At 37.3% G+C, this 21,961-nt stretch overlaps 2 protein-coding genes across 2 annotated transcripts; both read right to left on the reverse strand.

The window, feature by feature from the left end:
* Positions 1-2,917: 2,917 nt before the first annotated feature.
* LOC102278859 (olfactory receptor 4K1) lies at positions 2,918-7,688 on the reverse strand. The gene is made up of 2 exons (XM_070378564.1): positions 7,676-7,688; positions 2,918-3,882 (listed from the first exon to the last, which is right to left on the reverse strand). The coding sequence occupies exons 1-2, from the start codon at positions 7,686-7,688 to the stop codon at positions 2,918-2,920; spliced, it is 978 nt and encodes a 325-aa protein (XP_070234665.1).
* Positions 7,689-11,465: 3,777 nt separating this feature from the next.
* Positions 11,466-12,401, reverse strand: LOC102270921 (olfactory receptor 4K1). Its single transcript, XM_005908849.2, has one exon. The coding sequence runs from the start codon at positions 12,399-12,401 to the stop codon at positions 11,466-11,468; it is 936 nt and encodes a 311-aa protein (XP_005908911.2).
* Positions 12,402-21,961: the final 9,560 nt, after the last annotated feature.

A 21,961-nucleotide genomic window follows, 5' to 3' on the forward strand; every position in this document is an offset into this window, starting at 1 on the left:
CTCCTCCAATGCGTGAAAAGTGAAAGTGAAGTCGCTCAGTCGTGTCCGACTCTCAGCGACCCCATGGACTGCAGTCCACCAGGCTCCTCCATACATGGGACCCTCCAGGCAAGAGTACTGGAGTGGGGTGCCATTGCCTTCTCCGAAAACTTGCACTAGGGCAATTCATTAAATTGGTATCAATTATGAGGTTTTCTGATGGTTGGCCAGCAAAATGTGCTCTGCTGGTCATGAAGTGAAGTGAAGTCACTCAGTCGTGCCCGACTCTTTGCGACCCCGTGGACCTACCGAGCCCTCTGCCCATGGGATTCTCCGGGCAAGAGTACTGGAGTGGATTGCCATTTCCTTCTACAGGGGATCTTCCCAACCCTGGGATCGAACCCAGATCTCCCACGTTGCAGGCAGACGCTTTAACCTCTGAGCCACCAGGGAAGCCCTTCTGCAATTCGAATACAGAGTAAGTTCTGTGAGTCTTTATTTCCTTAATATTCAGTCATTTATATGAGGCCAGAGTTCTTTCTTAGTCTCCTCTGCCCACAACATCTGCATAAATTAAGTTTAAAAATGCTGAAAAGTATTGAGCTGCATTGAATTGAACAAAGCTGAACATTAGCACACTGAGATTATTAACACTGCATATGTTTATAACATACCATTTTAAACATATGTTTATAATGTCTATTATATCCTTTACTTGCCTTTATTATCTAGTAATGAACTTTTTAATAGATATCTTGACTTCATTTGAAATCTTTTACTGACCATGGAACTATGGCTTTGCCTCTTTTGTAAAACCTGTCATCTCTCATTTGCATAATATTCATACAGCATGTTTTTAATAAATTTAAATTTATTAACGTGATATCCAATGAAGTAAACTCACACTCTCACATGTGGACAACAAATATGATAAAGAGATCAGATTGCGGCACGGTACAATGTATCAAAGATATGACTGAGGTAAGAACAATCTAGTTTTCCACTACCTTCCAATTTCATCACTCAAATGCCTCATGTGTATCAAACAACAATATAACTTACCTGAAAATCACTGTTTTGAATATTATATCCTTCTTATGGCACTTACTGAATGTGCTTGCATGTTAAACTTTTTGTATACTGATAAATATGGTAATAGACAGAAAAGTAATTGTCTTACAATCTAAGTAATAAAAACAAATACACAATTACATCTTCAGTTAAAAAATGACATTTGGATTTAAAGCTAACACAAACAAAATAGGGCTTCCCTGGTGGCTCAGAGGTTAAAGCGTCTGCCTCCAATGCGGGAGACCTGGGTTCAATCCCTGGGTCGGGAAGATCCCCCGGAGAAGGAAATGGTAACCCACTCCAGTATTCTTGCCTGGAGAGCCCCATGGACAGAGGAAGCCTGGTAGGCTACAAGCCACGGGGTCGCAAAGAGTCGGACACGACTGAGTGACTTCACTTTCACTTTCAAACAGAATAAACACCTCCTGGCATGAATCAGTGGTGTGGCTGGCGTGAATCAGTGATGTGGTGATAACAGTGATAGATCTGTGACTAATAAGGGGCTGAATCAATTGTGCTCACCTTCTTTATCCTAGTCATTCCCTGATCTGGTGAGATGTTTCTGAAATTTCACTTAAATTTTTTTTTAAAGTATGAGATAAATTTCATAATTACTAATATGTGAATGGCACCCCACTCCAGTAATTTTGCCTGGAAAATCCCATGGACAGAGGAGCCTGGTAGGCTGCAGTCCATGGGGTCGCTAAGAGTTGGACGTGACTGAGCGACTTAACTTTCACTTTTCACTTTCATGCATTGGAGAAGGAAGTGGCAACCCACTCCAGTGTTCTTGCCTGGAGAATCCCACAGACGGGAAGCCTGATGGGCTGCCGTCTATGGGGTCGCACAGAGTCGGACACGACTGAAGCGACTTAGCAGCAGCAGCAGTGCTTTCTGTGACCACTTTGAAATTTAAACTCTCACATTAATTAAACATCACTGTCTATTTAGATATCCTATAATCATTTTTAGCTGGTAGGTTTATTATCCATGATATAAATAAAATCTGTAAAGTGCTATGACTGTTGTCCCAGAAAGCATAAGACTACTCTTATAGTTTGAATTATGGCCTTGGTGATGCTCTTGATATGTTATTTGTTTCAAAATCAGAGTGTCAAAACTCAGTCCTATCATTGATACTATAGTATTTGGGGTATTTAAAATTTAACATAAGTAATAAATATAATTTAAAATTTATGAACTGTATTGCCTTATTTATGAATGTCGAATATTTGCAACTACTTATAGGAATCAAGTTATTAGCTGAAATAATTATGAACTATAACTTATGAAAGTAGTTTTCATTTAGCCTGTAATGTCAAAGCAGTTTCTGTTTTTAGCACTAAATTGCTTTCTATGCTACTCCAGTCAAGTTAGATGTGTGCAAGATTTTTTAACAAGACCTATATAAGGGAAATTATAAATTTTAATACATGTAATTACTATTTTGGGACTTCCCTCGTGGCTCAGACAGTAAAGAATCTGCCTGCAATGTGGGAGGCCTGAGTTCAATACCTGGGCTGGGAAGATCCCCTGAAGAAGGGCATGACAACCCACTCCAGTATTCTGGCCTGGAGAATCAGAGAAGCCTGGCAGGCTACAGTCTATGGGGTCACAAAGAGTCAGATACGATTGAGCAACTAAGCACAGCACAGCACAGTTACTATTTCAGGGAAGATGAAGTAAGCCACAGAATATTAAAACTGGTAACATAATATGAGGTTCTGCATTGCATTTGCCAACTTTAGAGTGACCAATTCAGGTCCTATAACCGGAAAGACTAATTATGATAGAGACACAATAATAACAACTATACATGGGCATTACAAAGAACAAGAAAGGACTTGTGTTGCTTCATCACAGTTGTCTAACAGGCTTCCTTGGAACCCACATGTTGGTTCCTTAGTTTCTTCATGGCTTCCTTTACATCTTTATTCCTTAGAGTGTAAATCATAGGGTTAAGAAGAGGAGTGAATACAGTAAAAAACACAGAGATAAATTTATCAATTGTGAAGCTTTCAAAGGGCCAAATATAGATGAAGATTAATGGGCCAAAGAACAGAACTACAACAGTAATGTGGGCAGAGAGAGTGGAAAGTGCCCTGGATGTCCCACCAGAGGCTTGGCGATGGACAGTAGCAAGGATGATAGTGTAAGAAATGAGCAAAAGGAGAAAACAGATAAGTGACAACAGGCCACTATTTGTGAGCACCAGGATCTCTAAAACATAGGTGTCCAAGCAGGCAAGTTTAATCACGAGGGGGAGATCACAAAAGAAATTGTCTACCTTGTTGGGTCCACAGAAAGGAAGATCTATTGTGAATACCAGGTGACTGGCTGAATGCAAGATGCCAACGGCCCAGGAGACCCCCACCAGGACAGTGCACGCTCTTCGGCTCATGATGGTCATGTAATGCAGAGGTTTGCATATAGCGATATACCTATCATAGGCCATGGCAACAAGAAGTACCATTTCACTGCCCCCAAAAACATGCAAGAAAAAAATCTGTGACATGCATCCCTTGAAAGTGATGGTCTTGTGTTCACTGAGGAAATCCGAAATCATCTTGGGAGTGGCAAATGTAGCCTGACACACATCAATGAAGGAGAGATTGCTAAGAAGAAAGTACATCGGAGAATGCAATCGAGAGTCTGTAATTACTGTGAGAATGATAAGACTGTTTCCCAACACTGCAGCACCATAAAACACAGAGAAGATAAAGAAAAGGAACAGCTGGAGTTCCCGAGAGCTAGACAGGCCCAACAAAATGAATTCAGTAACCACTGACTTATTGCTCCATCCATTAAATGAATCTGGGCTGCTCAAGTTAGCTAAGGGGAAGAAAAATAATTATTTATTAATTTATTAATTATTTAATAATAAGGATATCATATTATTTCTAGGAATTTATATTTTCCTTGTGTTATGTAACTATACAAATTGTCATTTACTTTTGCATTTATGGATTGGCTAGATAAAAGATGGACAGAGATAATAGATTTATCTAATAGATAAGTCAATATGGAAGGAAGGGAAAATTTGATTTGATATTATATACGAATACACTTTTTATAGAAGTGTGCAAGATCTCAATAGCACTTTGAAAGTCCCATGTACCATACTTACACATTCAGATTACAAATTCAAAAGATTAATCTGATGCCTTTTACAGAATCTTGGAGGGACAAGAAATTTAGGCCAAGTGCAAAGAGATGAAAATCAGACCAGTTACTTTAGCAATGACATTGGAGAAATAAGTGAGATGTGTCCATGCATTTGAGAAAATCTGCAGTGATAATAAGAGAGAGAAGTTAATTTGTAGCAACTTAAACTACTATGAGTGACAAATTACTTTCACTTTTCTATATTAAAACAATTTGAGTTTTACATGATTTAGTAGTCAAAATATCTTCCTAGAATTCAGAAGCATATGTTCTTTTCAATCACTCTTTCTCTCCATATGATCTCCTCTTCACAGCAGTTGAATATAATATTATTTAATCAGACCTTCAAAGCACTTCAAAGATGGAACTGAATGTAATTTAATTACTATGATATGTTTGTTATTTAAACATATTTGTACCACTTATCTTTGCTGGTCATTTTTTAATCTCTTCTTTCTCTGATGAGTTTATCACAATAACAAAAGTGTTTTTCCAAAGTCAACTGAAAACATAATTTATATATTAATTAACTCAACAAATAATACAAATTGTCTGCTCTGCAGCATACAACCTTATGGGCTCTGGAGGCAAAGCAATGGGAAAAAAAGAGGGGGGGCGGAATATGCCCCATCTTCATTTGGTTATATCCTAAAGAAATGATGGGACTGACACAGGAAATGGAGATAAAATATATATTATGTCATTTAGTAATAAGTGTTCCAGAGAAAATAAAACAGGGCAAAGGAATATGGACTAACCAAGTGGTCATAAAAGCCTCACTGGGCAGGTTACATTTCAGCAGCAACTAAAGAAAATGAAGAGCAAGCCTTGAGGAAATCTACTTCAGACAAAAGGAACAGCAAACATATGCAACAAATTGTTTATGTGAAATAAGCATTCTCTTGAAAAACATCAGTATAATTTGGGCTGGTTTATTAGAAATTAAATAATGGAAACTTAGCTTTTAACCTTACTATGAAATTGGCATAATCGACTTTTTTGAACAATATTCTGCCTCATAGGCTTAAACAATTTTAGAAAGCTGTAAATTCAGTCTTAAAATATGGACACACACTAAAAACCTAGTCTTTTTTGTTTGATATAAAATTGCATTCCAAATTCTATACATATACTTCTATATACAGAATTTGAAAAGCAATTTATATTTTTATATAAATGCATGGTGATAATTGTGTCATTCAAAATAAAATTGAAATGATCTGTGATTTCTTGTAAGAACCCTTGAAATGAAGCTTCTGGCCAGATCTCAGAATCTGGGAAAATGTTTCTGTGTCTGTCATCACAGTCAATGACAGCTACATGAGATACACTGTAGTATCTATTCAAGGTAAGACATCCACATATTGAGAGCATTTTAAAATATAAAAATTACTAAGTACTTTTTTGTATTATTCATAGAATCTTATGCTTTTTAAAACATCTTCCTATAGTGTATCAATGTATATACAAGGCTTGACAAGAGTTTTCAAAGTGATAAATGCAAAATCTATTGGGTTATTAAAATGACAACTTTTTGCCCCATTCTATTCTCTATCACCATATCTATTTTTTCAAAATAATTTAGCAATATGCTTACCTTCACCTGGGTGCTTTAGTCCATCAACATGTTAGCAGTGACAATAATCAGATAAGTCTAATGTTTTATTTCAGATTTTAGAATCTCATATACAAACTCCAAGTTATTTTTTTAATTTAACTCTTTTATATTGGAGTATAGTTGACTTACAATATTGTGTTAGTTTCAGGTGTATAGCAAAGTGATTCAATTCTACATATACATATATCCATTCTTTTTCAGATTCTTGTCCAATATAGGCTATTACAGAATCTTGTCATCTCAATTCTATAATTACTTTAGCCCAGAATCCCTTTAACTCTGAATGTTAATATCTATATTTAATTTTTTGCTTCATGTGATTAAATTCTGCGTGCCAGTTTTGAGAGAAATCACAAGGGAGCAATAATAGGTTGAAGAAAAGAAACCTCCAAAATCTATTGGCTTTTTAAAAAAAACATTGAGTCACAAGAGCCCATATACTACATGCCCCCAAATCTCAGATAACCAATCCCATGGACTGCAATAGCCCATTAAAAAAACTTCCTTTATTAAGTGAGGTCATCTTGCTGTGGGAATTATTAACACACTTTGAGTTGTTTTTCTCAAAAATGAGATGATAAAAACATGTAAGTTATTTGTCTATAATTGAAAGCAAAGTACATATCACAAGAGGGAAATGTAGTGACCTAGGAGTTTGCAACACCGGTTACTCTTGTTTAACAAGCTGTCTCCCTCCATGTGCCTTTTTTCCTTTTGTTTAAAGTGACTAAGGCGGTAAACACTAGCCCAAATGCCCAGAGCAGGAATATGTATTATAAGAAATATAAATCAGGCAATGGGCCTAAGAGAATTAGAATCTTTTCTTTAATCCTTTGCTTTTTTCTTTTTATGGAAATATCTATGATGAAGTTTTTCAAACTCCATACCTTATAATAAGCTACCCCTCAAAATCCAATATTTTAATTGTCTTTGCTCATTACTTAACCATACACTAGAATCAGAAAGTTCATTTGGGCATACAGTGGGTGAAACTGCTTAGATATGCATGTAGTTTGCTTTTGGATTTTGTGGAAAGAGATCTCAGAGCAGTGAAAGGACTGACATCTACAGAGAAGAGCAGGTGACAGCTAGAAAGGGAAACTTGGTGAGCTAATAAAGAAGCCCAGGTTTCTCTGAATTCTCTACTGATAGACCAGCTTCCTTCTTGATATCTTTCTCTTTAATACTTCACAGATATTTCAGTTCTTCTGTTTGCAAACCTATTCCCCCTTCACTCTGCCCCATCCCCAGCTAATGGCATTTCTTTTGTCCCAGCATTTCAGCCAGAAACTTAGTTCCTTCTTTTTCCTTAGTTTTTTTCCTACATACTACTTTGTATTCTTCCAAAATATTCCCAGTTTACTAAATTATATTCATTTTAACTCCCCTGTCTAAACCATTATCATTTTTCTCCTCAAAAGTTTCAAGATCTGATGATGATCTCAACTTTTACCATTTTTTTTAGTTTTCTGTTTTTTTATTTTATTTTTTTTTTAAACTTTACAATATTGTATTAGTTTCACCAAATATCGAAATGAATCTGCCACAGGTATACATTTGTTCCCCATCCTGACTTTTTCCAATTGATTCCTCCAGTTTAATCTTTTTTTTTCTTTTTTTTTTAAATTTTATTTTATTTTTAAACTTTTTTTTTTTTTTTATGGTTTGAAAGTTTATTCCTAACATTCATCAATGTTAACTTATTGCAATTTTCTTCTTCAATACAAAGATGATAGATAGCCACATAAGAAATCAATATAAGCAATATCTCATTTTTAGAATAAACTTTACATAATTGTATTAATTTTGCCAAATATCAAAATGAATCCGCCACAGGTATACCTGTGTTCCCCATCCTGAACCCTCCTCCCTCCTCCCTCCCCATACCATCCCTCTGGGTCATCCCAGTGCACTAGCCCCAAGCATCCAGTATCGTGCATCGAACCTGGACTGGCAACTCGTTTCTTACATGATATTTTACATGTTTCAATGTCATTCTCCCAAATCTTCCCACCCTCTCCCTCTCCCATAGAGTCCATAAGACTGTTCTATACATCAGTGTCTCTTTTGCTGTCTTGTACACAGGGTTATTGTTACCATCTTTCTAAATTCCATATATATGCGTTAGTATACTGTATTGGTGTTTTTCCTTCTGGCTTACTTCACTCTGTATAATAGGCTCCAGTTTCATCCACCTCATTAGAACTGATTCAAATGTATTCTTTTTAATGGCTGAGTTTAATCTTTAAAAATAAAATAAAACCATAAGTCATGCCAACCTTTAACATAAAGCAGGCAGTTACCTTAACCAGAAAAATGATTTTATTCAGGAATAGCAGACATATTGCAACTGCAAGCTATGGCAAAAATTCATGTCCATTGAGCCAGTGATGCCATGCAAATATCTCATCCTCTGTCATCCCCTTCTCCTCTTGCCTTCGGTCTTTCCCAGCATCAGGGTCTTTTCAAATGAGTCAGTTCTTCGCATCAGGTGGTCAAAGTACTGGAGCTTTAGCTTCAGCCTCAGTCCTTCCAATGAATATTTAAGACTGATTTCCTTTAGGATGGACTCGTTGGATCTCCTTGCAGTCCAAAGGACTCTCAAGAGTCTTCTCCAACACTACAGTTCAAAAGCATCAATTCTTCATCACTCAGCTTTCTTTATAGTCCCACTCTCATATCCATACATGACTACTGGAAAAACCATAGGTTTGACTAGATGGACCTTTGTTGGTAAAGTAATATCTCTGCTTTCTAATATACTGTCTATGTTTGTCATAGCTTTTCTTCCAAGGAGCAAGCGTCTTTAAATTTCATGACTGTAGTCACCATCTGCAGTAATTTTGGAGTCCAAAAAAATGAAGTCTCTCACTGTTTCCATTGTTTCCCCCTTTATTTGCCATGAAGTGATGGGACTGGATGCCATGGGTACTTGCTTACTGACTTATAAAACCTCTTTACAAATTAAAGATATTACCCCTGTGGATAATACTGCTTGTCACCTAATTTTTATTTTGACTTTATTTGTGATAGAATTTTTAAAAAAGAAAAAAAAAGAAACTAAAACTTTTGTGGAAATTAATGTAGTCATATTTGCCAACTTTTTTTTTTTTTAACTTTTTGACTTTTGAGTTTTTTTTATCAAACTCAATGTGATAGGTTGTGCCCAATCACTAAAGTCCCAAGTAGACCCAACAATGATTAGAAAATGGAAGAATGTGTCTCTGGTAGTACAAGGAACTGGCCAAATCAAATGGCCACTCACAAATTCTAATTTCCCTCTTTCTCCTACTGTTCTCCCTCACCTCCATTTTCCCTTGTGTCACCTACCCCTCCTCTACCTCAATATTTGATTACTGAGGATCAGAGCAGCTAAATGAGAGGTTTTCAAGGGTACTATTGTCAACTCTCCATTTTCACTTGCAAGTCAGAGTTAAAAGGCAAAAAAATACTACCAACAATATCATGAATGCATTAATGTTTATTACATATTTTAAATGTTTTGGCACTATATAAAATTTGTTTTAAAAAAAGTCATGTTAAAGGAACATTACCATGTTTGATGTTGTACAAATGAATTTGACCTGAAGTCTAAAGTTCCAAAAATCCTTAGCTAATAATAAGTATCATGGTTCTAAAAGACTATATCTAAGACTCAGCTGGCTCTGATTTATCATGCAGAGTTAATATCTAAATACATAGTCACTAAGTTATGTCTTAAAATTTAATTAAAATACTGAACCCAAGGTGATGACAATTGCAGGCTTTCTATTTTCTGTTAAGTGACTCTTTTTTCTTTGTAGAATACATTTAGTCTTTTTGTTATAAGGCCTTTTTCATAAGGCAAAGGGAGAAGTACATAAGAAATCTTTGGCCAGAGAATGAAACAATAATTTGTTGTTCAGTCGCTAAGTCGCATCTGACTACTTGGGACCACATAGACTACAGCATGCCAAGCTCCCCTGTCCTTCACTATCTCCCAGAGTTAGCTCAAACTCATGTCCATTGAGTCGGTGATGCCATCCAATCATCTCATCCTCTGTCGTCCTCTTCTCCTCTTGCCCTCAATCTTGCCCAGCAGCAGGGTCTTTTTCAAATGAGGTGGTGCTTCACATCAGGTGGCCAAAGTATTGGAGCTTCAGCTTCAGCATCAGTCCTTCCAATGAATATTCAGGACTGATTTCCTTTAGGATTGACTGGTTTGATCTCCTTGCTGTCCAAGGACTCTCAAGAGTCTTCTCCAGCACAGATTTTAAAACCATTATTACCAAGTGGTGCTAGTGGTAAAGAACCTAATTGCCAGTGCAGGAGATAATAAGAGATCTGGGTTCAATCGCTGGGTCAGAAAGATTCCCTGGAGAAGGGCATGGCAGCCCACTCCAATATTCTTGTCTGGAGAATCCCATGGACAGAGGAGCCTGGCAAGCCACAGTCCAGAGTGTCACAAAAAGTCAGACATGACTGAAGCGGCTTAGGATGCATGCGAAACATTATTACAAGTACAAGAATTTTACTTTCTCTCTTCTGTTTTCCAAGAAATATGAAAGAAGAGATCTCAGACTTGATCCTCAATTTCAAAAAAATTTTGTCATTTTTGTGCATTTGTATGTTTTAGGTACATATGGAATTGACTTTTTCTGTGGATTTAAATATTCTATATCTGATGTATTTGCAGACAATTTCAAAGATATTTGCAATTTTTTATGACTAATGTAGAACTCATTATAACTACTTAAAAATAAATAAGCTAGGGAAATAGATATGTATGCTGCTGATAGCACCAAATATTTAGAAAAGGTTTTGTAATGAATAGAAATGTATATCAATAATCTAGAAAAAAACAGAAAAATTTTATTGGGACATAGCAGGAGGAGCCTGGTAGGCTGCAGTCCATGGGGTCACTAGGAGTCGGACACGACTGAGCGACTTCACTTTCACTTTTCACTTTCATGCATTGGAGGAGGAAATGGCAACCCACTCCAGTGTTCTTGCCTGGAGAATCCCAGGGATGGAGGAGCCTGTTGGGCTGCTGTCTCTGGGGTCACACAGAGTCAGACACGACTGAAGCAACTTAGCAGCAGCAGCAGATAGGAAAAACTATAAATAACCAAAAATTTTCAATACATGAGGAAAAGATAAGCTAAAAAACATGAAACAAATGTATACAAGTGAGGTGAAATCTAAGTTTTAAAACAATATTTTTCCACCATGTCAATTTATAGAAAAAAATATTATGAATAAGTTGATAGAGCCTAACAGAAACATAATTTACTTGTATGTTTTGATTGCAAGGCATAAAAATTACACAAGTTCAATTGAAGAGAATCACAAATTTGGTAACATGAATAGCTGTTTTTGTAGATTAGAATCTCTAAATTATTTATAAAATATTTTGAAAGGTTACTAAATATTTTCAAGAGAATTAGTACTTTAGAATTACAAACTATGAAAAACTGGTTAAAATTAAATAGCAAACCAGGAACTGGTTTTATGTAATTCCTTTGCAGTTGGGAAAAAAATTAATTCTGTAATTCAATAACCCCTGTCATTAGCAAAAATAATTGGCTTGATGCTGTGATCCAGTAGGGGCTCTTCATTTCCATTGCATATTTATGTTCCTTCATGGTGTTCCCTAGTTTTTCGAGAAGCTCACATGACGGTTTCTCAATTTTCTCATGGCTGATTTAACATCTTCATTTCTCAGAGAGTAGATGATGGGATTCAACAGGGGTGTACAAACAGTGTAGAACACAGAAAGGAACTTATCCAGAGAAAGTCTGCTAAAAGGCCATATATAAAAATAAATGCAAGGCCCGAAGAAAAGAATCACCACAGTGATATGGGCAGTTACTGTAGAAAGTGCCTTGGATGATCCACTGGAGGAACGGTGATGGACAGTGATCAGAATGACAGTGTAGGAAATGACTAAAGCCAGAAAACAGCTCAGTGATATCAGGCCACTGTTAGTTAGGGTCATAATTTCCATCTCGTAAGTATCCATGCAAGCCAACTCTATCACCAGGGGAAGGTCACAAAAGAAGCTGTCTACCTCATTGGGGCCACAGAATGGCAGATCCACAGTAAAAGCCAAGTGGCTCACAGAATGAAGAATACCCACAGCCCAGGAAATAAACACAAAAATTATGCATAGTCTTCGATTCAAAATTGTGCTATAGTGTAGAGGCTTACAAATGGCTATAAATCTGTCGTATGCCATAGCTACAAGCAACATCATCTCACTCCCAACGAAACTGTGAAGAAGGAATATTTGGGCCATGCAACCCTCAAAGGAGATAGTTTTGTGTTCCACAAAGAAGTCCACAAGCATCTTGGGGGTGGCAAAGTTAGATTGGCAGATATCAATGAAAGAAAGGTTACTGACCAAGAAGTACATAGGAGAGTTCAAATGGGAGTCAGAGGAAACAATTACAATAATCATGATGTTGCCCAGAACTGATGTCATATACACTATCGAGAAGATGGCAAAAAAGAAAAGCTGAAGTTCCCAAGAATTAGAGAGTCCCAGAAGCACAAACTCAGATACCATTGATTCATTTGTGTGAGCCATGTATCCAATCCACTGTTACCTAAGTAAAAGAAAATCAGGAAAATGTCACAATGATTGACACTGTATCTAGTATATATACAAAAGAAATATGATAAGTTTTTAATTAAAAGTTAATTTAATGAGACTATGTAAATAGTCAATGAACTAGTATTTAACGTCTATAACTGCTGTGGAAAGTAGAAGTGAGAAATAAAGATAATTAGATATAGATTCTATCATAGAGAGATAAGATATTCATATTAAAAATAAGAATATAAAATCAGAAACAAGCAAACAATAACTGATAAAATAATACCATAGATACTAGCAAAATGAAATAAACTATGCCAAAGTGGTAAGGTAACATATCATGGGATATGTATCATTTTACTATTTAAAAGCTTGTGATTTGCTAGCCAAAACTGAAGGAAACGGCTATTTTAAGCATGGGGAATAGCAGGACTAAAGCTACAAAAGTGAAAACATGAAAGGCATACTCAGAGAGCCATGAGTTCTGTGGCTTGGCTGGAGGAGGGTGTGCTAAGGAACAGTCAAAATGAAGTTGGTAATGGTAGGTTAGGAGCAAATCATGGATGCAAGTAGCCTTGAATATAATGCCAGTGGATTACACTAATGTTCTCAAAACTGAGAATCACAAAGTGTTTGACAGTGCTTTAGGAAGCTTAATGGAAGCAATTTGTGACAATGTGGAAAGAAGAGGCAATGGTAATACTCTGAAAGTTTCTGTGAAAATCAAGAACATTCCTTTCATCCTTTGAACAATAATCAGAGTTCACCTTCTGTTACATAAAGACCAAAGGTGAATGAGTCACGTATGTGTCTTCAATCTCTTCCAACTCTGCCTTTTGTCTCTTCCAAAACATGCCTGACACACCTGGATTTGTCAAAATCTGTCTGTTCTTTTGGAAATATTTTATATGACTATATGTGGTGCATTTTGAACACATAATAGATTTTCGAAAGAGAAAATTTAAGTAATATGTTAATTGCCTCTAAATTGTTTTTTGACATTTTGCTTTAATACATTGGGCACCATGTGGCCACTTGATGCCGGAAGAAAACCCTGCACAATCTCTTGTGGATCAGGAGACATTTTTGGCTTTAGCCCTGTGTACCCAGCACAACACAATAGGTATTAATTTGTCACTATATTGATTGAAGTTCTACACCCTGTATTCTTCAGTGAAAGATATAACTAATACAACAGATATTTAAAAGCTTAAAAGCAAGACTGAACAGTAACCATAAATTAAACAATTTAAAATACTTAGACTGTTAGAAGCTTTAATTTATGTGATGATAACCTGATTTTTGAGGCACTAAATTCTACCCTTTCAAGGACTTTACTCAGTGCATTTGAGTTACAATCTCTAGTTTTAAGGGGAATCAGAAACTTAAGTTACTCAAGAATAGAAACGGATTAAAAAGGCATGACCTGACCTCATTACAAACTTCCATTATGCGATTCTCATCTCCCTGTGGAAGATTTGGGCCAGTGTTGGCTTTTCTTATCATGTATTTACATGAACGATACAGAGAAGAAGACAAACAAACATGGGAAAGAAAAGAAATTCCATTTCCAAAACTAAAAATGATCCTACAAAGCTACAGTTATTAATTTTAAACATATAAAATTTGTGGCCATGAGGGACTTCATACTTTCAGTCTCCTAGATAAAGCCTGACAAATATCATGATAATTTAGTGGAATAACATTAAAGAGAGAGGGAGGGAGAAAGGGACAGAGAGAGATGAAGATAAGAAGAAAATAATTAGGAGGAAGAGGAGAAAAGGGGAGCAGAAGAGGAGAAGGAGGAAAGTAGAAGGAAGAGGAGGAAGGGAAAGCAGAATGGTTAATAACCTGTAGTTAGTGGTATTTATTCAATTTTTAAAGATCGTCTCATCTTTTAAAAAAGTTTTTCTGAAAATATCCAAATTTTCTACAAAGTATCTAATAGATGATAAGATTTGTCATTTCATTTTTCAAAATACAGAAAACAACTACAAAATCTTCTCCACCCTAGTTTCCTATGATTTCTTAATCCAAGTAGAACAGACTAGGGTCGATGTTATATCTCATTTCTTCTCAATATTTAAGGTAGAACCCGTTAGTAAAAAAGGAACAACTAACTTTTGTCACTTTCCAGCTGCGTGACTGACAGCAAAGCAAAACCAGTAAAGGATACCCTTACTGGCCATTATATAGTTACCCCTTCTTCATTCTAGGCAAATTGTGAGAGTAAATAATTGTTTTAACAAATGGCCTATTATCTTCTGAATAGAAAGCATAAAAAATGGTATATAAGGGACAGATAATGGTTATATCATACTTCCTTTTGTTTATCAAATATTAATCCTATTATTATCAACTTGGCTGCCCATCATATTAAAAATATTTGCAATATACTCTTGACTTGATGCATTTAAACTTGTCCCTGAGCTGAGCTGTGCAAAAGCATACCCCTCAGTTCTTGTCCTGAAGTAGTGAAGGCTCTGCTCCTCTTGTCCTGGACTATACAATTATAATATCTAAGGTAATGCAATATAAAGCTTTCCATCCTCAATCCAGGAAACTGATTTCTTTGGGGAAGTGAGAAATCACCCTTTAGAGATCTGATGTCATCCAACAGTGGGAGTAATTATGTTTTACAAAATAATTTTTCCAGGAATGGAAAAGAAAGGAAAAAAGTTTATTACCAACTAGTTGGTATGAAAGCAAAAGATTATTTATCACTGATTCCTAGTCAGCAAAGTAATTTTTCAATTCCTAACTTTCTATCAGTACAACAATCAGTCAAGTTCAGTTCAGTCACTCAGTCATGTCTGACTCTTTGTGACCCCGTGGACTGCAGCACGCCTGGCTTCCCTGTCCATCACAAACTCCTGGAGCCTGTTCAAACTCAGGTCCATCAAGTCGGTGATGCCATCCAACCATCTCATCCTCTCTTGTCCCCTTCTCTTCCTGCCCTCAGTCTTTCCCAGCATCAGGGATCATGATCTTTTTCCAGTGAGTCAGTTCTTCACATCAGGTGGCCAAAGTATTGGAGTTTCAGCTTCAGCATCAGGACTGATTTCCTTTAGCATTGACTGGTTTGATCTCTTTGCTGTCCAAGAAACTCTAAAGAGTCTTCTCCAACATCACAGTTCAAAAGCATCAATTCTTTGGCACTCAGCTTTCTTTATAGTGCAACTATCACATCTATACATGACTACTGGGAAAACCATAGCTTTGGCTATACAGACCTTTGTCGGCAAAGTAATGTCTCTGCTTTTTAATATGTTGTCTAGGTTGGTCATAACTTTTCTTCCAAGGAGCAAGTGTCTTTTAATTTCATGGCTGCAGTCACCATCTGCACTGATTTTGGAGCCCAAGAAAACAATCATACTGTCCTATAAATGATCACCCAGCCTCTGAGTAGTTTCCTCCAATCACAAGGAGCCTACTATTTCACAGGACAGCTTAGTCTATTGTTAGAGTGCTTAACTGGTTCTACCATCTGTAGTTTAATAAAGAAAACCTGCTCCCACTTAAACATAATGTCTCTTCAAATATTTTAAGGCACCCTCATATCTTCTACATGAAAATCTATTTCTCCCCCAAAATATTTCAACTGTCTGTGAAATGAAAATATCTCCTGCCATATCAATAAACAAGAAATGTTGAGTCATCAGCGATTTCTGGCCTCCAAATGTGGATGAGGTCCCCCAAAACAGAGCAGAATGCCTGTGATCCAGCAGATGCCACCAGCCTACCCCCCATGGCAATTGCTGAAGAGCTGGGGGGATGCAAGAAATAGGCATCTGCCACACCTGCCACTCCATATGGTGAACAAGGAATTAAGGATGTAAACAATCTAGAAACAGGATTTGGCCCTAGATAGCTGAGATGCATATGAAAGGAATGAATTCAGTGAGCCTGAGCCTTGAATCTTCCCATGATGGTTTTCCTTACTACTTAACAATAGTCTTTGATGTTCAGACTGCTTACCCACTTTGTCGCAAACTTGTATATAGCCTGATTCCCTCTCCTGCCTCTTTGGAGAAGTTATCTCAGAGCTACTGAGATGCTGTCTCCCAGGCTTGGCGTTCTAAACATTCCCACCAAATAAAATAATTCTCTACTTTCAGTTTGTGACTATATTTTTTAGTGGACAAGTCTTTTCAACTATATTTCATATAATATTTCGTATTCAGTTCAGTTCAGTTCAGTCGCTCAGTCATGTCTGACTCTTTGCGACCCTATGAATCGCAGCATGCCAGGCCTCCCTGTCTATCACCAACTCCCGGAGTTCACCCAGACTCACGTCCATCGAGTCAGTGATGCCATCCAGCCATCTCATCCTCTGTCGTCCCCTTCTCCTCCTGCCCCCAATCCCTCCCAGCATCAGAGTCTTTTCCAATGAGTCAACTCGTCTCATGAGGTGGCCAAAGTACTGGAGTTTCAGCTTTAGCATCATTCCTTCCAAAGAAATCCCAGGGTTGATCTCCTTCAGAATGGACTGGTTGGATCTCCTTGCAGTCCAAGGGACTCTCAAGAGTCTCCTCCAACACCACAGTTCAAAGGCATCAATTCTTCAGCGCTCAGCCTTCTTCACAGTCCAACTCTCACATCCATACATGACCACAGGGAAAATCTGTAGCATTGACTAGACAAACCTTTGTTGGCAAAGTAGTGTCTCTGCTTTTCAATATGCTATCTAGGTTGGCCATAACTTTCCTTCCAAGGAGTAAGCGTCTTTTAATTTCATGGCTGCAGTCACCATCTGCAGTGATTTTGGAGCCCCCCAAAATAAAGTCTGACACTGTTTCCACTGTTTCCCCATCTATTTCCCATGAAGTGATGGGACCAGATGCCATGATCTTCCTTTTCTGAATGTTGAGCTTTAAGCCAACTTTTTCACTCTCCACTTTCACTTTCATCAAGAGGCTTTTGAGTTCCTCTTCACTTTCTGCCATAAGGGTGGTGTCATCTGCATATCTGAGGTTATTGATATTTCTCCTGGCAATTTTGATTCCAGCTTGTGCTTCTTCCAGTCCAGCGTTTCTCATGATGTACTCTGCATATAAGTTAAATAAGCAGGGTGACAGTATACAGCCTTGACATACTCCTTTTCTTATTTGGAACCAGTCTGTTGTTCCATGTCCAGTTCTAACTGTTGCTTCCTGACCTGCATACAAATTTCTCAAGAGGCAGATCAGGTGGTTTGGTATTCCCATCTCTTTCATATTTCCAAAGGTTGTGATGTAGATGTAAGTTTTAAATGGCCATCTTTAAAGAACGAGATTGAAATAGATTTCTCCTATCACTTTGCATGTGTATATGCTAAGTGTGTGTGTGTAATCACACTCGAGTAAAATGTGCACATACCTAAGGACACAAGAACAATGGCATGTATTGCAGCATAGATTCAAAGATATCGATACTGGAAACAACCCAAAAATCCATAAATTTGAGAGTAAAGAAATATAATATTTTAGTGTGGTGGAATATATTCAATGATTAAATTATTATGTTATTTTTATAGATGAATAAGTATAAGATTAAAAACCTGACAGGGAAAATATAAGATTGGTAAAATTATCATGTGCACATTTCTACAAACCAAACATATATATGGCCACACAATGACTAATAGTAAAATGCACAACATAGATATTGTGAGTTAAATTTTATTCAGAGACGTAACTGAAGACTATAGCCCAGGAGTGCTTTGCTTAGTTGCTCAGTAATGTCCAGCTCTTTGCAACTCCATGGACTGTAGTCCACCAGGCTCCTCTGTCCATGGGGATTCTCCAGGGAAGAATACTGGAGTGGGTTGCATGCACTGCTCCAGGGGATCTTCCCAACCCAGGAATCGAACCACAAGCTCCGGCATTGCAGGCTGATTCTTTACCATCAGAGCCACCAGAAAAGCCTGGAGAACAGCCCAGGAGACAGTCTCTCAAAAGAACTCTGAAGAACTGTTTGAAGAGGTGAGGGAGGAGCCAGAATACAAATTTTTTGCTGAGAAAAACATGTAGTCAAACAAAATAGCAGATAACTGCTAATTCCAAAGGAACAGACAGTTGAGCAAATTAATACTTTTAGTGCTTTTCTATGTATGGAAAAATACAAGAATCTGAGGTCATTGAAAAATTGTCCTTCAAAGGGCATATGAACTATCTAGAGGCAGGCATCCAAAGCATAGAGTGCTACCAGTTTTTCTCCATTCTGAATTCCTCTCGGGTGCACCGTCAGTAGGTGACTGCAGTGGTTAAGGGTTTGATCCTTTTAGAGCTGATACAAAAAGCAACATTTTTTTTCCTTTATACTAATTTCTTATGATAGTAACTTTGTGCTTTGAATGGTCAGAAATAGTTTCTTTTGCTTGCAGGAAAAGAAAAAGAGATTATCATTAAAATAGCTGTAGGGAAGCACAATTTGCTACCCCAAAATATTTCTTTGGCATGAGAATTATTTTGAAATGAAGACAAGTAAGATGCAAAGACTCAGGAAGAAACTTTGACTTTCCCTTTAACTTCCTAAAGAATGTAGACAGGATCTGTTTTAGGAAGGGAGCTATTACCTTGATGGGCTTCCCTGCTGCTGCTGCTGCTAAGTCGCCTCAGTCGTGTCTGACTCTGTGCGACCCCATAGAAGGCAGCCCACCAGACTTCCCTGTCCCTGGGATTCTCCAGACATGAACACTGGAGTGGGTTTCCATTTCCTTCTCCAATGCATGAAAGTGAAAAGTGAAAGTGAAGTCACTCAGTTGTGTCCGACTCTTAGTGACCCCATGGACTTCAGCCCACCAGGCTCCTCCGTCAATGGGATTTTCCAGGCAAGAGTACTGGAGTGGGGTGCCATTGCCTTCTCCGTGATGGGCTTCCCAGCTGGTGGTAAATAACCCGCCTGCCAATGCAGGAGACAAGTTTCCATCCCTGGGTTGGGAAGAATGGGTTCCATTCCTGGGTTGGGAAGATCCCCTGGAGAAGGGCACAGCAACCCACTCCAGTATTCTTGCCTGGAAAATCTCATGGACAGAGGAGCCTGGTGGGCTAGAGTCCATAGGGTTGCAAAGTCAGACACGACTGAAGTGGTGTCTCCTTAATAACTATAATATGAACTAGGTGTATAGCAGGGAGGAACACAGCAAAGCCTGTTAAGATTCTTCTCAGTGTCCCATTGTCTCTGCACAGCTCCGCAAATATTCATTTACCAAACATTTGCTTTTGTATTTCCATGTAAGTTGCCTTCCTCTCACCATACCTCTATCCCCAACATCCGCTTTTTTCTTTAGCTGCAGGCAGTATATAGGTGAAGGTTGTAGCCATTTTGGTGAGTTACCCAGTTTTCCTGGTCTCTCACATGTATGTATGTTACTAAATTTTGTTTGATTTTCTCCTGCTAAACTGTTAACTGATATAGTTTCCTTGTCAAGAAATGGACAAAGGAGGGACTTCCTGGCATTTTTAAAAACTTTAAAAATGGTTCACATCAAAAATACATATTTTTTTAAAAAAAAGGAAATGCACTAAGGAAAAAATATGTATGCTAAGTCGTTCCAGTAGTGTCCAACTCTTTGCAACCCTATGGACTGTAGCCCACCAAGCTCCTCTGTCCATGGGATTCTCCAGGCAAGGATACTGGAGTGGGTTTCCATGCCCTCCTTCAGGGAGGAAAAATATACTTTTTATTAAAGGAATACTTGTAATTTTCTTCTAACCTTTCTTATTACCTTTTTTGATGAAAGGAAACACCAGACATAACTGTGACCACTGCTCTTTTTCTTGGCACACATTGGCTGGAAATCCTTCTAACTTACCTGAAATTGTATCTACTGCTAAGAAAGTTGTCAACTTCATCAACATTTAAAGGTAGGACCTTGAATATGCAGCTCGTAAAGAGATTACATAAAGAATTAAGAACAAAATGTGTTTTTCTCTACTACAAGAAAAATTGCTGGATTTCCAGACATTCTTTGCAAAAGCTTAGTTGAGATATAGGTAGCACTTTATAGCTCCTTGAGAGAGACCTTGTAAAGATACTTTGTTCATTTGTATACAATGTAAGTGAGGCCATGTGGAAAAATTCAAAATTTGGAGTCCTCTGACACGAACATTTCTTCTTCTGTGAAATTAACTCTGGGAATTCAGGCTGTTTCTTAATATTTAGCATTTTATTTCAAGAAGTCCATTAAAATACAAATTTAAGATTAATTCAATATTATATATGGCATATAGATTTCAATGTCAAAAATTACCTACCAAATCAACTTACCCAAACTAAAAACCAACTGCCTTCACATTACAGTGTATAACTGAACAATAAAGTGCAACAATAAATAAAAAAGGCAAACAATAAAGTGCAAAATTAGAGTTTTCATTCTTAGAATAAAAGAGAGACTAATATTTACATAATCTATTTGCCTTGTATGAATTGAGAGATTTTGGAAAGTAAACTTAGAACGTCTAATCAACAGTAATAATTTCCCTAACTGTCCCCAGAGTCCAGGGTAGAGATCCGTTTGTGGGGTCCTGATTGCTAACCAGGATGTATGTTTAACATTGATCATTATAACAAAGAACTTTGTATTTGGCCCACATACAAAGAGTGCTGCACAGCTCTTTATAGAACAGACTGAAAAGTCAGTGTTGAATTGGTCAGCTTTAAAGACTCTCCTCTACAACTCGTAATTTCAGAGGAAACTGGCATTTCCTTAACTGATCAGAGAAAGCCCACTATATATTTGAAAAGTAAACTTCCAATTATATTTATTTCCATATTTTAAAGCACTGTTAATTATTGGAAAATAATATGGGATAGGCATAATTGATATTGGAGGAGAAATTTCATAACTGAAGAATCTTCACTTAATTTTATGCACTTATCTTAAATCAGTGAAGCTGCTATCCTGGGATACTGGGAAAATAGTATACCCTGCTATTATGGGAAAATTCAGTTTCAAATTCTTGAATACTATTTGCCTATATTGATTCTTAGGCATGTAAATTAGGAAACATAAGATTTTTTTAAGTGTCTAAAGTTATCCCCGCCAAAGAATCAGCTACTCATTCTTTTTTCCCATCCTACTTATATTTACCTATAACTAAAACATCTATATTGGAGAAGGAAATGGCAACCCACTCCAGTGTTCTTGCCTGGAGAATCCCAGGGATGGGGGAGCCTGGTGCTCTGCCGTCTATGGGGTCGCACAGAGTCAGACACGACTGAAGCTACTTAGCAGCAGCAGCAGCAAAGCATTTTTGCTATCTATATACAGCCATCCCGTAACTTATCTCCAGAACCAGTAGTCATGATATTTTTTTTCACATTCTTGGATATGTAACTTTTGCTAAGATGATATCTGGGAAAAAACTTAATATCCACTAAATATTCTCTAAATCATCTTCTTCATTACTTTCACCAGAGTTAAGATGTACCACGCAGCATGTTGAAAATATTTATAAACAGACTATTGATTTGTGGAATTTGAATGAATTTAGTCTTAATAATGGAGAAGGAAATGACAGCCAACTCCAGTTTTCTTGCCTGGAGAGTCCCAGGGACAGGGGAGCCTG

The sequence above is a fragment of the Bos mutus genome, chromosome 10 (assembly GCF_027580195.1).
Source record: "Bos mutus isolate GX-2022 chromosome 10, NWIPB_WYAK_1.1, whole genome shotgun sequence".
NCBI classification, from domain to species: domain Eukaryota; kingdom Metazoa; phylum Chordata; class Mammalia; order Artiodactyla; family Bovidae; genus Bos; species Bos mutus.